Source organism: Ornithorhynchus anatinus, chromosome X3 (genome assembly GCF_004115215.2).
Source record: "Ornithorhynchus anatinus isolate Pmale09 chromosome X3, mOrnAna1.pri.v4, whole genome shotgun sequence".
In the NCBI taxonomy this organism is placed as follows: domain Eukaryota; kingdom Metazoa; phylum Chordata; class Mammalia; order Monotremata; family Ornithorhynchidae; genus Ornithorhynchus; species Ornithorhynchus anatinus.
The window spans coordinates 9,231,326-9,248,487 of NC_041751.1; the positions used below are offsets into that span (position 1 = coordinate 9,231,326).

At 41.1% G+C, this 17,162-nt stretch overlaps 1 protein-coding gene across 3 annotated transcripts in view; it reads left to right on the plus strand.

Moving 5' to 3' along the window:
- The first annotated feature begins 329 nt into the window (after window positions 1–329).
- The window catches only part of MARCHF6 (membrane associated ring-CH-type finger 6), a 54,304-nt gene continuing 37,471 nt past the window's right edge, over window positions 330–17,162 (plus strand). For 2 of the 3 annotated variants that reach the window (XM_029053699.2, XM_029053702.2), the window contains exons 1-3: window positions 330–465; window positions 12,748–12,847; window positions 16,023–16,096. In XM_029053699.2, coding sequence (XP_028909532.1) covers window positions 447–465; window positions 12,748–12,847; window positions 16,023–16,096 — 193 coding nt within the window. In that variant the 5' untranslated portion in view covers window positions 330–446. The remainder of the gene's footprint in view (window positions 466–12,747; window positions 12,848–16,022; window positions 16,097–17,162) is intronic. The other variant, XM_029053701.2, reaches the window with a different exon arrangement.

Below are 17,162 nucleotides of genomic sequence, written 5' to 3' on the forward strand. Positions count from 1 at the left end.
AATACTAATTTTTCATTGAGGACAGTGCCCTGCACAGAGTAGGTGCTCACTCAATACTATTTTCTTATTGAGGGCAGTGCCCTGCACATAGTAGGCGCTCAATAAATCTACTGAAAAGAACTGAGCCACAAGAGAGAAATAAAGCCCCGGCGCAGCCCAGCCTGGGGAGGCGGGATTCGAACCCGGGGCCTGGGGGTCGGCAGCGCGCGTTCTTCCCGCTCGAGCCACGCGGCGGCGGCTCGGCGCGGCCCCGCGCCCCCCCCCCGCGCCCCCTCGCCCCTCCCGCCGGACGTGACGTCACCCCAGGCCGTGGGCGGCGCTCTAGCCTCTTCCGGCGGCGTCTCGGTGACCCGGCGCGGCCCGGCCCGGCCCGGAAGGCTCCGGCCTCGGGAGCAACGGCGGCTGCGTCAGCAGGGCCGCCCCCCCCTCTCCCCCCCCCGAGAAACATGGACACCGCCGACGAAGGTAAGAAAAGGAAAGGAAAGCAAAGGGAAGGCGTCCATCGTCTCTTCCTCCCCTTCCCGCCGATCCTCTCGGCGCCGTCGTGGCGGCGGCGGCGGCGGCGGCTGGTCCTGGGGGGGGCGGGGCACAGGGAGGCCTCTCCCTGTGCCCTCCCCCTCCCCCCATCATAACACTCCTAAAATGCAGAAAACGACCCCCTGTGCCCCCCACTTTCTCTCTCTATTTTACGCCCCTCGTATGGATCACGTCTATTTCTGCCTCGGGGCAGATGCCTCTTTCTGCCCCTCCGCGCATACGCGCACCTATAGCTATTGATTCCTCTGCACACGGAGGTGTAGGGGGAGATTTGTACGCAGAGATGTCCGTGTGCATAAATAGACATTTATTTATGCATCTATGCACAGATGGGCATGGACTAATATATGTATTTATACCTCTATACACGTAGGTGTATGGATAAATATGTATACACATATGCCTGTGTGCATAAATAGCCATTTATTTATGCATCTATACCCAGAGGTGCTTGTACTAATATATATTTATACCTCTATACACCTAGGTGTATGGATAAATATGTATACACATATGCCTGTGTGCATAAATAGCCATTTATTTATGCATCTATACCCAGAGGTGCTTGTACTAATATATATTTATACCTCTATACACGTAGGTGTATGGATAAATATGTATACACATATGCCTGTGTGCATAAATAGCCATTTATGCATCTATACACGTATGTGCATATACAAAGAGATATTTATACCTCTATATAAATATAGATAAGTATACATATATGCCTGTGTGCATGAATAGCCATTTATGTATGCATCCATACACGTATGTGTATGTACAAAGAGATATTTATACCTTACACGTAGGTGTTTGGGTAGATATGTGCACATATATGCCTGTGTGTATAAATAACCATTTATTTATGCATCTATACACGTATGTGCATATATAAATAGATATTTATAACTCTATACACGTAGGTGTATGGGTAAATATGTATTTATACACGTATAACTGTATACATAAATGTAGATGCATCTATATACATATGTGCATATATAAATATATATTTATACATATATACACGTAGGTGTGTGTGCAAATATGTATTTATACGTATATGCATAGATATGTAAATATATATTTATGCACCTATACATATATATTTGCAGGCATACATGTAGGCATATGCGGAAATATGTATTTATTTCTACATATTTGCATGTAAATATAAATATCTATTTATATATACTCATATGTATGTGTATGTAAATATATTTATTTATACACACATGCATTTATATGTAAAGATATGCTTATACGTGTATACATGTGTATATAAATGTATCTATTTAGTCATGTATCCATATGTGAGTATGTATGAATATATATTTATTGAATGAGAAGCAGCGTGGCTCAACGGAAAGAGCCCAGGCTTGGGAGTCAGAGGTCGTGGATTCTAATCCCGGCCCTGCCACCTGTCAGCTGTATGACTCTGGGCAAATCACTTCACTTCCCTGGGCCTCAGTTCCCTCAATCTGGAAAAATGGGGATTTAAGACTGTGAGCCCCACGTGGGACAACCTGATGACCTTGTACCACCCCAGTGGTTAGAACAGTGCTTGCTGCGTAGGAAGCGCTTAAAAAACACCGACATGATGATGATTATTTTTTTAAATGTGCCAGTGGTGTCTCCTCCCCACCCCGGCCCCCTGGCCGCCCTGTTTCTTTGTTGACTTTCAAAGTTATCTGTGAAAATCCGCCCCCGATTTATGGGGAAGTCATATGACTTTATATATATATATATGACTTTATATATATATATATACACACACACACACACACACATATATGCTTTTAAGTGCTTGTTACCTCCAAAAGACCGGTTCTGAAGCGGTTTGTTTACTGAGTTGGGGGAAGAGATGAAAAGATAATTACTTGACGGGGGCGGGCCGCTCAGGGCATTTTCCCCCACCCCTTTTAGGTTTTAATTTTTTCAGTCGTATTGATTGAGCAATAATTGGGTGCAGAGCACTTTATTAAGCGCTTGGCATGCACAACTCAGCAACAGGGAGAGACCATCCTTGCACAATCCTGTCGTCTTCTCCGCAGCTTTATTTTTCTCCCTTCTCTTTATGTAGTCGTCCTAGTTATCTCTGGTTATTGTGGTTGGACTTCATTTAGTAGTTTGCACTGGAGGAAACTAGTTTTTATAAACCACAGTTTGTTGTTGTTTTTTTTTTAACCACGATTGAAATATTACAAATGATGAGGACGTAGTCTATTACAAAATGTCATTTTCCTCGAACCTCGATGGGCCCTGGAGTCTCCCGCCCGTTTAACGAGCTTTGGGTTCTGTAATGGGAGGGTGTCAGGATAAAAGGCTGTTTATGGTGTTTTATTTTGGGGCTGCGGCTTGTAAACCAAACTGGGTGAGCACAGTCACATTGGCCGCAGAATCAAGCCTTAGCAGAATATTCCAAGTAGTCTGCGTCAAGTGCTAAATGTTTTTATTAATTGTGCTAGCAGTATGGAGCACCTTCTTGGGGTACTTATAGAAAACACCTGGAAAGGGTAAAAAAAAAAAATTAAAAAATGATTCTGCTCGCACAGCTTATTCTAATGGGGCACGTTTAAATTAGCCCACTAAGACTAGGCTTAAGGCATGATCAAACACTCTTAGTTTTAGGCCTTAAATGCTTTTAGGTCTATCCTTGTGGAAACACTTCAGGAGGAAAAGATGTCACAAAATATTTTCTCTAATATCTTCACTAGGAGTCTCTAATAGTCTTTTTTTTTTTTTTTCCTGGTATCAGGTTTAGTAACGTGTAATACAGTTTTTCCAAACTCAGGTTCACATAGAGAAGCAGCTTGGCTCAGTGGAAGGAGCCCGGGCTTGGGAGTCAGAGGTCATGGGTTTCAATTCCCCGGTCCGCCACTTATCAGTTGTGTGACTTTGGGCCAGTCGCTTCACTTCTCTGTGCCTCAGTTACCTCGTCTGAAAAAATGGGGATTAAGACTGGGAGCCCCACGTGGGACAACCTGATTACCCTGTATCTACCCCAGAGCTTAGAACAATGCTTGGCACATAGTAAGAACTTAATAAATACCATTATTATATGTAGCTCTAAGAAAATAACCTTGTTCTTGATCTATGAAATACACCTAGTTCTTGTAATGGGTGCTTTTTTTGGTGTATCAATCTATTCTGTTCCCTATCCGGTCTTTGTTGTGCTGCCCGCACATTTTGACCATCTCCTCCTATTAGAGTATAAACTCTCGGTGGATAGGGAAAGGTCATCTGTCTCTTTATTTCCCCAGTGCTTAGTTCAGTAGATGCTCAATTTATGCAGTTATTACCTGTGCAAAGGGGAGCGTGTGATTTCAGTCAGTGGTGCTGTCATCCTTTTTAAATCTTGCGTTACTCAGTATCACTGGGGAAATTTTTCAAATGAGACCCCATAGTTTATACTTTGAAAGATTTACCTATAATATTGGCAACGTTTGGGGAGTTTGTATGTGCATGTACAAGTGGTTTTTGGTGTCACTGAAATGTCCATCGCCTCGGGGTGAGGCCAAAAAGGCTGTCCATGCAACCTGCACTCTTACTGTCATCCACACTGTGGGCATGTATAGATGCTGTGGCAAATCAGTCTCTTGGCTCCTCTCTTAATTGCTACACAGCAGCTTGGTTTGTGTGCTGCAGTTACCTCCTAGCCATCAGTTGCCGTGCCATATTGGGACTGTCTTTCTACGCCCTTTTAAAAGTTTTATCTGCCTTCCCAACCAGCTGCTTATTCTCCTGCTTTCTTCCACCTCCCATCCTGTGATGCCGTGTTGTGATCCGCACGCTTCGATTCCGGGGAACTGACTGCATCTTGGACTGTGTTTTGGTGATTCTCTTGTTGCCATTTGAGTTTGATGTTGCGCCCGGGCCTGGTTTAGAGAGTTCCAGTCAGGTTTCTGGGGTAGATCGAAAACCTAGAGCCATAAAGTAGGTTGGGCTTAAGGTTGATAATGTCATTACTCAATTTCCAAGGAATAAGTGGTGGTAGAAAGTTCTAACCCATAGAAGTACTTTTATTTTAGACTTACTCTTTGGTTGTATAAGGGTAACGTGTTTTTTTTTCTTGCCTTGCTTGTGGAATTTCTTGTCTGGACTAAAGGAAATGAGTCCAGCATTATTTCATTGGTTTGGGTTAGTATTTCTCTGAATTTTGTTACAGCAAGGCAGTTATTGTTAACCTAGTAATAATTCTGGTATTTAGCATTTACCGTGTGCCAGGGACTGTTCTAAGCTTTGGGGTAGATACAAGATAATTGGGTTGGGCACAATCGCTGTCCCGCTTGAGGCTCACAATCTAAGCAGGAGGGAAAATAGGTACTGAATCCCCATTTTATTCCTGAGGAAACTAAGGGACAGAGCAGTTGGGTGACTTTTAAAAAGGTGTCATAGGATTAAGTCTGGGCTCTTTCTACTAGCCCACAGTGCTTCTCACAATTAGCATTGTGATATGGATAAGCAGTTTTAGAAACTGAGGCTGTCATACCTTCAAATGATTTTTTTTTTTTGGCTGACTCAAGTAAAGGGACTAATTAGCCCCGGTTTTCTCTATCAGTCTGCTTACGATGTCTCAGAGTAGACTTGGAAGGAAGTGTCTTAAAGGCGAGACTGAAGTAAAGGGAAAATGGTTCCCGAGGAATAATCAATGAGTCAATCATATTTGAGTGCTTACTGCGTGCAGAGCACTGTACCAGCGGAGTTGGTAGATACATTCCCTGCCCACAACGAGCAGTGGAAGTTTAAATATGCAAACTACATTTTGACACCAGAGAAATCTTCGTGAAGGAATGGGGAACATGTCTTTTATGTGAAAAGTGTAGCCAGGAGTAGATTAGCAGATCAAGCAAGTACTTAAAGTTTGAAGCAGAGGACAGAGACATTTAAGGCTGACAGGTACCTGAAAGACTAATGAAAAGGGAGAGGTGATAATAAAAATACTGCAAAAGTTTTGAAATTTATAGATTTGGTTGTAGAGGTGCAGAGAGGGATAGATTGTAATATGGAGTGAGGAGTAGTGGTTAGATGCAGTAAAAAGAGTCAAAGTTAGAACAAAGATGTATTTTGTGGAGATTATTGGTTCCTTCAAAAGCCGTGAAATCTGAGCATTGGAAAGAAATTTGGGGAAAATAGATCAAGTAGTTTTGATTTAGAGTTGGGAGGTGTTCACAGATAGCAAAAAGCTCTGATATCGAAGGGAAAAAATATAGACGATGGTAAGAAGTTCTGAACGATGCCCCCTATTTAGAAGAGGAACAAGGAAACAGTGATGAAAGTGGGAGGAATGAGGGGGACAGAGGGAACCGCACCACATCAGAGATTGACATTGAGAGGTGATTCCAAATATCAAAACAAGAAGTGGTAATGGAGAAGAAGCCATCGTATTTCTTTCAAGTTGTTTGGAGACATGACAGGTGAGGAAGGGAAATGGGGAGGAGCATTGCAAGGGCACTGTTGGTCCTAGAAGTTGGGAAAAAGAGTGAAAGTACTGGAGGACATATGTAGTGGGGAGGAGTGGGGTGAGTTTGGTGCGAGGGACAGGACAGGAAAGCCATTAGGTACAGGGGAGGGGAAGGAGAATATGAAAGGGGGAGCTGGGAGAGTTTGCAGTGTGATTTTACACATAGCCCTAACACTTGACCTTCACGTTAGGGTTGGTTCTGGAATGGATTCTAGCTGTGTCCAAGTGTATGAGAAAATTAACCCCCACCTTAAAGCCGCATTTTTGAGGGACATAACTGGACCGTATCAAGATACATCTCTTGAAGGATAGGTAACTGGTTGCTGTAAAACACAACTGAAATGAAAATCAATAGCACAAAATTTGAACTGTACATCTAAGGTGTATAAGCAAATGGGTGAGAATTTATTTGTTTGTTCATGGTTGAGGTTTGTTCATCTTTTAAGGCTTAATTCCGGGCAGTTTTTGGCTTCAGGAAGCTGAGTCAACCGAATCTTTGTTGTACACGACAATTACACTGATAGGGGGAAATTAAATGTTTATTTTAAGTGAATGAAGATTTAAAAAAAAAACAACTTTTCCAGAATCAAGAATCCAGTAGTACATTCAGGTTCAGATAAATTGTGGCTAGTGTTTTGTAAACACATGCTTGACTCTAGATTAATAAAACTCCCCCCCCCCACACCCCGTAAATAATCACCAAATCTTGTCCTTATAGTTGAATTGTGTATTTTTTTTTCCTAGGAATATCTTGGTGTTGAAGTAATTCATGATATAAATATTTTATTTGACTACCTAAGTGTATAGATTATGTATTTAAAAGCATTTCTGAAAAGTAAAAGTAATAATAATAAAAGTAATAGTTGGGAGATTGATCCAACTTTGTGAGTCCGATCTGTGCTGTCGGAAGACAAGGTTTATATGAAGATGTATGCGTGTGCTGTTGGACCTGGTGAAACCTACATTGAGAGTTTTTGTTAACATGGGGTTTTTCAAGAAAGCAGCCTCTGCACTACAGGATAATGTTCCTGAATAATTTTGAAATTTTTGGTCCTGTTTATTTGATCGAGGTATTATCTTAAAGCTGTTGTTCAACTATATTAAATATAAAGCAGTATATACAGTAAGTATATAAGAAAATGTAAATGAAGTATCTCAACCAACTCTGTTATATACTCAAAGTGCATAGTACACTGCTCTGCATATAGTAAGCGCTCAGTAAATACGATTGATTGGTATCTGATACACCCACATAGTAAGGGTGAGGAAAAGAACAGACTTCTTGTATTCCCTGTGGTTAGTAGTAATCTTCCCTGCAACCACCAGAGACATGGTGATGCAGATCCAGACAGTTAACCTTTCTCTGGGCAAACTACCTCAGAACTGAGATGGGAGTTGGGGGAATGGAGCTAGCTACTGCCTCAGAACTTGGAAAAAGCTGTAACAGTGCAGCCACTTCCTCATCTTTAATCATTTCACTGAGCCTGGCATTCAGATTGTGCTTCCCGAGATAGGTGTGCAGAACTCCCTAATTAGTCCTTGAGGAATAACTGCTTATCTCTTCTTAATACAATAATATTGACATTTTTAATACAGTAAAATCCTATAAGAGTTTGTTTTTGCAGCAGGGTTTCAACAAAACGCTAAACCATTCCGTGGCTGGATGGGTGAAGATTCTCTCAGGGTCCATAGCCTGCTTCTTCCTTGCCTCCTACAAAGGCAGATTTGACTTAAGTAGGAAACTTTTGCTTTACCCCCTGGTTAACTTTAACTGTGGTTTGTGTCTACAAACATTCTGGGCACTTGAAGACTACTGTTTATGCGCAGTCAGGAAAACAGCATGACGTAGTAGATAGAGCACAGGCCTGGGAGTTAGAAGGTTATGGATTCTAAACCCAGCTCCGCCACTTGGCTGCTGGGCGGCCTTAACCATGTCATTTCACTTCCCTGTGCCTCAGTTACCCCATCAGTAAAATGGGGATTGAGACTGTGAGCTGCACCTGGGACAGGAACTCGACCCAATTTGCTTGTATCCACCCCAGCGCTTAGTTCAGTGCCTGGCACAAATGAAGTACTTAACTAATGCAGCAGTGATTATTATTTAACATAGCAGATGAGTACTTCTTTCATCTTCTGTGGTTTAATAATAAGCAGGCAGAGAAGCAGGGATATTCATTCAGTCATATTGAGCACAGTACAGAAGAGTGCAATATAACAATAAACAGACATGTTCCCTGCCCGCAAGGAGCTTACATCTAGAGGGCACTAGGAAGATCAGGTGAAGTCGAGGACCTAAACTGGGACAGGCAACTAGGATGGCTTACATTGCCCCAATCAATAGTGTTGATTGACTGCAGAGCAAGTTACTGAGGCTTGGGGGACAGTAGAGTAGGGTGAGAAGCCTGGATCCCAGCCCTCAAATAATCGAGCAGGAGTTTACAGTCTTTATGGGGGTTCGGGGAGGTTTAACACAAAATAATTTACAGGTAAGAGGATGGGAAGATGCAGAGGCACATAATAAGCGCTTAACAAATATCAGAGGCAATTAAGTGCTTTAAATAGAGTATGTGAATCAAAATGTACCAAAATGTAGTGGGTGGACTGAATGCAGAAGTACTTGATGATAGTTGGGAGGATATGAGGAGGTGAGAAGGAAGATTAATCCGGGAAAACCAGGAAGAGGTGGAATTTCAAGAGGCTCTGAATAGGGGGAAATTTTTTGGTCTGGTAGATTGGAAGGGTGGGGGAGTTCCAAGTAGGAGGCAAGGTTTGAGCAGAAAGTCAGAGGTGGGAGACTTGAGAACGCAGCTCAATGAGCTAAGCTTGGGAGAAAGAAAGTGTGGTTGAGCAAGGAAGGGTGTTAGTGTAGAGCCTTCAAGCTAATGGTCAGGAGCTTTTGCTTGATGTGGGAGGAATGGTTAATGAATAAATATTTTTGAAGGAGATGTGTGTAGAGAGTTTTAGAAAATGATTCTGGCAGCCGAGGGAAGAAGGCTGAATGCATATAGCCACCAGTGAGAAAGCTGATAAAGTAGCCTACCTGAGATATGATAAGTGCCTGATCAGCAGGGTAGTTATTTGGATGGAGAGGAAGGTTTGAATCTGATAAATGCTTTGGAGAAGCAACTAGACTTTGGAAGTTGGAAGAGAATGAGTCAGGGAGCACTCAATAAATACCATTCATTGAAAACTAAGGTTTCAGCCTTTGGAGGAAATTGGTGGTGGTGTTAGCTGTGATGGGACTGTTAGGGAGAGGAGTGTCGAGAGAAAAAATTTAGACCGCTTTGGTCCACAGGTGCACTGAGACACAAACACATCCACTCAGAGATGCATATAAATCTATTTTCAGTTTGTATTATTCAGTAATATATATTTTTTTAAATGAGAAACTTGAGAACTCAAGAACTAAACCTTCTATTTCTGTCTCGGTGCTACCCATCGTTTCACATTACATGGTATTTTGCAAGAACACAATTGCAGTGGGAGGAACTTTTACTATATATGTACCATCAGAAGGTGTGTCATATATGTATCTTGGTGGATACTCGTGATATTGATTTAACTGTTAAACTAATGGGTCATTTGGACCTGAAACAGTAACCCACTTAGGGACGTCACCTGGGTTCCAAAAAGGTAGTCTCGATCTTTCTTAGATTGTGAGCCCTTTAAGGGCCAGGTACCATGGCTATTTCTTATCTGTCTATTCTTTCCCAGTGTTTAGATGAGTGCTTTGCACACAGTAAGTGCTTAATACATATTACTCCTTTGTCATTCTTAAAATGCAGATTTATTTCAAATGTAAGTTGTCACTTTCCGGTACTGTGCACTATTCTATTCTCAAATTAAATTTGGAGCAACATTCTACAGTGGACAGTAGTAACAGCATTAATTGTGTTCCCACTGAGCACTGGATATAGTATTAAGTGCTTGGGAAGGACAGGTTCCATGCCCACAAGGAAGTGGCACATTACCTGCCTACAAGAAGCTTACAGTCAGGGGGTTGAAGCCCATTTCTAAACCATAGGTATCGTAGGAGCTTGTGTTTGCAGTGAACACAGTTTCAGCGTGGCTCAGTGGAAAAAGCACGGGCTTTGGAGTCAGGGCTCATGAGTTCAAATCCCAGCTCTGCCACTTGTCGGCTGTGTGACTGTGGGCAAGTCACTTAACTTCTCTGTGCCTCAGTTCCCTCATCTGTAAAATGGGGATTAAGACTATGAGCCCCATGTGGGACAACCTGATTCCCCTATGTCTACCCCAGCGCTTAGAACAGTGCTCGGCACATAGTAAGCGCTTAACAAATACCAACATTATTATTATTATTATTATTACTCTCTTCACTCATTAGTTACATCCAAATTGATTTTAGGCCTTTCTCTAGTCACTTGAGCAAAACATATCACAGTGCTTGTATTCAGCATGTTTTGGATCGAATTTAGTAGCAGAACTAGGGAAATCTTCTGACACGTGTCGGGATACAGCCCAATGCTGTTTTGTGAGAAGCTCCTGTGCACCTGGGTAGGGGCTCAGACAGTGGTTTTACAACATGGGTTTTGAATGTGGCATTCTAACGAAGAAAGGGACTTTCCCATCTTGTTAGGGACCGGAGTGTAAACATTTGGCTGTTAACATGCAGTGAATTTGTACACATATTAGAAATTAGATCTCTTTGTTAGTTTCATTCCTAGAGATACCATGTTAGGCAGATTTTTTTACATCATTCCACCCAGATGCGCTCCATGACTTGTAAAGTCTTTTTCCTCAGGCAAGGGGAGAAGAATTTTCACGTGGTGATGGGGCTAAGCAATGAGTTGGAGGTAGAAGAGTTGAGTGTGAGTACTGTTAGGAGCGGAAATTGTGTAGTGGGTAAAAAGCTGACAGGGAGCTTGTGAGCTTGTTTGTTTGTAAAGAGAGATGGGTTTCTTTCAGAGACTTTTGAGGAGTACCGTGGTACATTCCGAGTGAGGTTTTAGGAAGGTGATCTGGGCAGCGGAGTGTAGGATATGGTGAAAAAGGGAATGCCTGGTAGTTAGGCAAATAAGGAGGCCCGCTACAGTTAGCCAGCTACGTGATAGTGAATGATTGAACTGGGGTGGAGGGCAGAGTCAGAGAACTTGGTGGTGGAAACCCCACAGTAGTTGAGACACACTGAACTGGGAGGTAAAAGTCAGATTCAGAGATGACAGCAAAAGATGTGAGTTTCTGGGTCAGAGGAGCATGATAGTGATGTTGACCTGGATGACAGGAAGAGGAGTAGGCTTAGGAGGGAAGATGAAGAGTTCCAATTTTGCCATACTAGGTTGAAAGCGCTGACGGGTCAAACATCTGAAACTGTTCTGAAAATAGGTGGAAATGTGAGACTAAGGTAAGTGAGAGGCTGGGGACCATGAAGTAGATATGGAAGTCAGCTTCAGAGAAATGGTAGCCAGGACCTTGTGAACAGATGAACTCTGTGAGAGGTCAGACAGTAGGCCAGGAAGAGTAGGAGACATAAATCAGATTGCTGTGGAATCCCATAGAGCACCCTAAGGGAGGGAGAAAGAAGAGCTAGCAGAGAAAACCGAGAACAAGCAGTTAAAGATGGGGAGCTGTCCAAGAGAGTATCGTGTCAGAGAAATCGAGCTGAGAGGCTTTCTAGAAGAGTGGAGTAGTCAGTAACATCGGACAAGAGATTTCTTGAATCAGCCTGAAAACAGGAAAGGTTGAAAGCTGAAGCAGCAAAGTGTTCCTTTGTGTTATTTTGGCACCTAGTGTACTTCTGGGATGCCTGTGGTCATGCTAAGCAGATTGTGGCCAAATTTAGGTTCACATTCAAAATGTATTTGTTTATGGAAATTAATGCCCAGGAAATCGAGCAGATGGAATACCTGGTGTTTCCTAAGTTTTATAATGATTTGAGAGTGGTTTTTAACCAAATGGATAAGCATCCTTTAATTATTATCAGTTCTTAATACTAACCACTGTTTTTAGAGTCAATACTCTATAAACATGACCATTTTTTGGTCTTCCGCTCAGACATTAAGTATATAGATAGAAGACTTTCTGTAATAAAGATGGAATGTTTTCTCTAAATGATGCAATATGAAGGCAGTACTTAATGAGATACATGCAGCTATCCTTTAGGTGCCAAACGATAAGAGGTAATCTCTTGTCACTTCCAGGTCTAGCTAAATAATCTCTAATCTGTTAGAGTAACAGTGCCGCCAGTAAAATGTAATATTTCTATTACTATTTAACATTTATGTAGCAGTTACAACTTTTCAGAGTTCATTAGTCCTTCATGTCTGCTTTTCAGCCTTTTAACCTGTGAGTAGATAAGTGGGATTTATTTCCCATTTTAGATAAGTGTATCAGAAGCACAAAGAACAATTCTGGGTTAATTAGTATGGTGATAATGTAAGTCAACCCTCTCTTCTACTAGCATCGGGCCTGAGCCTTTGGGGACAGGTTATTAAGCATTTATTACAGGCCTTGTCCAGTAAATATCACTGATGGCAGGTCAGGTTGGTAGCAAGTCCTTTTGGATTTAGTTGGTGTCGCGTGTCCCATTTCTTTCTGAAAAATGATGGCATCCCTTGCCATTCCTTTTTCAGAGTTCTGTTTTATAGTTCACATTAAAACAGTATTTGGTGTGTTACTTTGCAGAGTGACATCCTTATTTTATTAGCATTATTCTTTACAAGTTTCTGGTTCATTTTAATCACAAAGACGAATCGCAAAATTAATGAGATTCTTCTCTTGATCAGCAGATATATGCAGAGTGTGTCGGTCAGAAGGAACGCCTGAGAAACCACTTTACCATCCATGTGTCTGCACTGGCAGTATTAAATTTATCCATCAAGAATGGTAAGCTTCCCTTCTATAATATATTTTGAAAAATTACCTTTTACCATATACCAGTGTTTCGTTCTGTAAAATAACATAGTAGCAAAAAATAGGGAAAAAAATGAAAATTTTAAAACAAAACATCCATAATGTATTTTAAGGTTTTTTGGCCTTTACCAGTTTTTATAGGTGAGACTATGCAGTCTAGAAGTATGATAAATACTGGATTATGTTATCCAGTAACATGCAGTCTCGCGATTTTTAATGATCTTGATCATCTGGAGGTATTCTACAGGCTTCTGAACACTTCTGTGGGCTACATCTGTAGCCCGTTTCCATTATAATCAAAACATTTCTTAGTGTGACCTTAAATTAAAATGTCCTGCTTATTTAGATAGAGCTTGATTCTGCTTGGTATAAAATATTTCATGACTATTAGGCCCATTTTTAACTAAATTACATTTAAAAATAGTTTGTTCCCCAAAATTAATGTAGATGAAAATCAAAACTAGATTCTCCAAAATCCTCGTTACTCCTTTCCCAGTACAATTGTGTCAGTAGGAAATTCACGGACTAAATCTATTGTTCCTCTAAATCAGTGGGCCTCGGCTTTCCAAGCTAAGGACTACTTTGGCAAGGCTAAAAATTCCTCCTAATGGACGGGGAAGCAGTTACTGCTAGTAAAAAAGAGGAACCCACACAATTTAAGGAAGTTTGGGGGACCCTTCTGTGTAAGTGGTGATGTTTAAGGTTTTTTTGCTCGATCATTGTTAGAGAGCTTGTCAGGATAAGGGTCATCTGCATCATCAGAAGACACTGCATTTGCATCTGTGCCTAGCATCAGAGAATGCAATTTTTCCCCAGTGTGAGGTTTTGTGACCCCCCCCCCCCCCAACTCCATGTTTTCAGGAGGATTGGGTGTGCTAAAATCCCCTCTGTGAGGGGATGAGCTGAGCATGGTCAGAAGAGGAAAGGGACTTCTTTACAGAAGAGAAGCCAGAGAGATTGCTTTCTCTTTTTCCTGGTTCCCCTTCTCCTCGAGATGAGAAGCTAGAAAACAACATCCTCCTGACCACCCACCCCCATCCTAAAAGTGGAAATCCCTGGGAGGGCCAATTCCAATTTTGTGGAGCAGTGCCCTAAATTATGAATCAACCAGGGACACCAAGACTTACTAAGCACAACAAGAGCTCATTCTTGCTCCTAAATTACAGTGCTCTCAGGAGTCCTGATCTACTTAAAGGAGCTGGAAAGAAATCTACGAGAAGTGTGGAGAATGCCTGAATTATGTTTTTTAAAGAGGATAAATATGTAGTTTGCTGCATTCTAGTGTTTTTGGGGTTAAGCAGGCTTGTAGTTCTGCTCTTGATTCAGTGGGTAGAACAGTAGTTTGGAGATGGGAAGACGTGGGCTCTACTCCCAGTTGTGCCTGAAGCTGGCAAAAACTGCTCACGCATGTCACAGTGTATCACACCCCTGTCCTCCCTACTCGCATGAAAGAGGGTGAGTAGTGCTGACAAGCCATCAGCCCCATGCAGGTTCTAGGTCCTGTAGTCTCGTGACCGAGGCTCATCTCTGATCCTTGAAGGGAGGCTTCAATTTGGTTTAGCTGCTATTTTCTGTCTTCGCTTAAGCTGCCCATAATCAAAATGGTTAAATTTTAAAACTCCTCTAGAGTGGAAGTGCCGTAATAATAATTAGTGATATTTATTAAGTGCTTACTATCAGGTTGGACATGGTCCCTGTCCCTCAGGGGGCACCTAGTCTAAGTAGGAGGGAAAACAGGTACTGAATCCTCATTTTACAGATGAGATAACTGAGAAACAGAAGTTAAATGACTTGGCCAAGGTCATACTCCCTGCTGGCAGGGGTGGCAGAACTGGGTTTAGATCCCAGGTCCTCTTACTGGCAGTCTCATGCTCCTTCCATTAGGCCATGCTGCTTCCCATCTGGGCAGGGATTGTGCCTACCTTCTCTCCCAAGTGCTTAGTACAGTGCTGTGCACACAGTAAATTATCAAATGTCATTGATCACAAAATGTTGAGTTATAGTCAAACCACTTAACTCTTTTTTAAATGCCGTTTTAAAGAGAGCTTTCATTTCTCTGGCCTGTTAGAAAAATCCTAATTTATGCTTATTTTTTGATTGATTTAGCAAGGTACAGAATTGATTTTTCATAAATAAAAAGGAATTTTAATTTTAGCCATAAAGCTTACCTTTTAAAGATTGATTAATCAGTGGCATTTTTTAAGCACTTACTGAATACAAAGCACTTGGGAAGGTACAGTAAAATAGCGTTGGTAGAAACAATCCGTCGCAGTCATCTCGAGAGGGAGAAAGACATTAAAATATGTTAGGGGAAAGGGCAGGGGATATGTATAGAAATGCTCTGGAGCTGGGGATGAGGTTCCTATCAAGTACTTGAGAAGTACTGATCCAAATGCAGAGGGAAGGGTGGATAGGGGAAATGAGGGCTTTGGTCAGGGAAGGCCTTATGGAGGAGATGTGATTTTAGGAAGCTTTTGAAGGTGGAGAGATTTGTGGTCTGTCAGATGTGAAGGTGGAGGAAGTTTCAAGTCGGGTTAGGACACAGGGATAGGCAGCAAAATAAACAAGATTGAGGTACAGAAAGTAGGTTGGTATTAGAGAAGCGCAGTATGCGGAAGGGTTGCAGGGGAGTGGAGATAGCCACCTTATACTTAACTGCATAGTATTCCTAGGTCTGGACCTGGCTGTGAACCAAGGCTTGTACCCAACTTTGTTACAGGGATAATGGTTCAGAGCTTCTTTCCTTTTCTGAATTTCCTCCCTCTGAATTTGCTGAAATACTGGGATATTTACTAACTACCTATTTTCTGCTGCACAAACTGTTTTGTCTTAGCTTTTCCTGTCAAAGCAACCTTGGAATCCTATTCCTGTGGAAAGAAAAAAACCCTAACGATCAGTGCTCAATTTTTGCCACTGTTTACATTAGTTGCTTATGCTGATTTTTGCATATAATTCCCAAGGTATTTTTGTATTGTATACATATTGTATATTTATAGAAAATTAGCTTTGAATTTTTGAATTTAAAATGTCACGAACAAGCACAATCCTGTAACATTTTTTAGGACAGGAGAAAGCCTTACTATGAAATAGGATTATGTTAAGTTTTCTATGTTATGGACTTTGTATTCACAAATGTTTGTAATTACAGTTTAGTTCAGTGGCTGAAACATAGCAGAAAAGAATACTGTGAACTCTGCAAACACAGATTTGCTTTCACACCAAGTAAGTTCATAGTTCTTTTTAACATCCTCATAACTAACATCATTTTGCAGTTTGATATGATGACTCCTAAAGATGGCTTATTTCTGAAACAAATTCTTAAATTCAGTTTTAATATAAAGTTTATTTGAAAGTAGAACTCTTCCTGAAATACTCAACAATTTTGTTATTTCTCCTGTACATTACATCTACCTGTCAACTGTTTGCTAGAACTTAAATTCAGCACTGTATATTCAAGGTAGTTTTCAAGGTGGTTTCAAGATTGATTAAGTGATTGTTTTGGGGCTGATCAGGGCAAAGGAATTTTTAGTAGAAAAAAATAAGTCTCAATGAGTCTTTGGGCCACAGAATTTTAGTAGTCCAATAACAAAGCTCCATTTGTTTGGTATATGATATTTTAAGCTGCCTTGTAAAAATCGTAAATATTCCTGTCTGCTTGCTGATTTGCTTGGTGCTTAGTTGCCTTGCTCTTCTTCAAGAAACCAATTTTCTGGCCAGCCTCTTCCTTAAAAATTAATTTCATGGGGTAAGTGCTAGAGGCCACTCTTTGTGGAGCAAAATATTCATAGATTGTTTGGAAGTGCAAATTATTGTTCCTGCTTACCACTGAAAAGAGTTTACTGGAGTGATCTTTGAACCTGGAGTTTGGACCTTAGTTTCGAAGCAAACAAGCTAATTTTTAATACTTGTTAGAATGAAAAATTTTGTAGGAATCGTAAGTTGTCATTCATTTTCCTATTAGAACTTTTGAGTTTCATTCTGAATGATAGGTTGCTTGTTGAAAAATTAAAGTGTTCTAATCTGATTTTAAGGTCTGTTCTGTACTTATATGGTGATTTTAGCAGTCAAGCCCTCTTCTTGTCCACCAACTTCTGAGGACTACGTTCCCTCAACATTTGACTTATTTAGCTTGATCTTTATCAAAAAAAAAAAAAAGAATAGAAAAAAACTGGAATTGATGGTCTTAATTCAAAGGATTAAAGCAGCTGACTTCTGTTATTTAAAATCTTCCTGTTCCTCATCATTCTCTGTTTGTAGATTTCTGCCACAGAATTACAGAAGGGTAAGG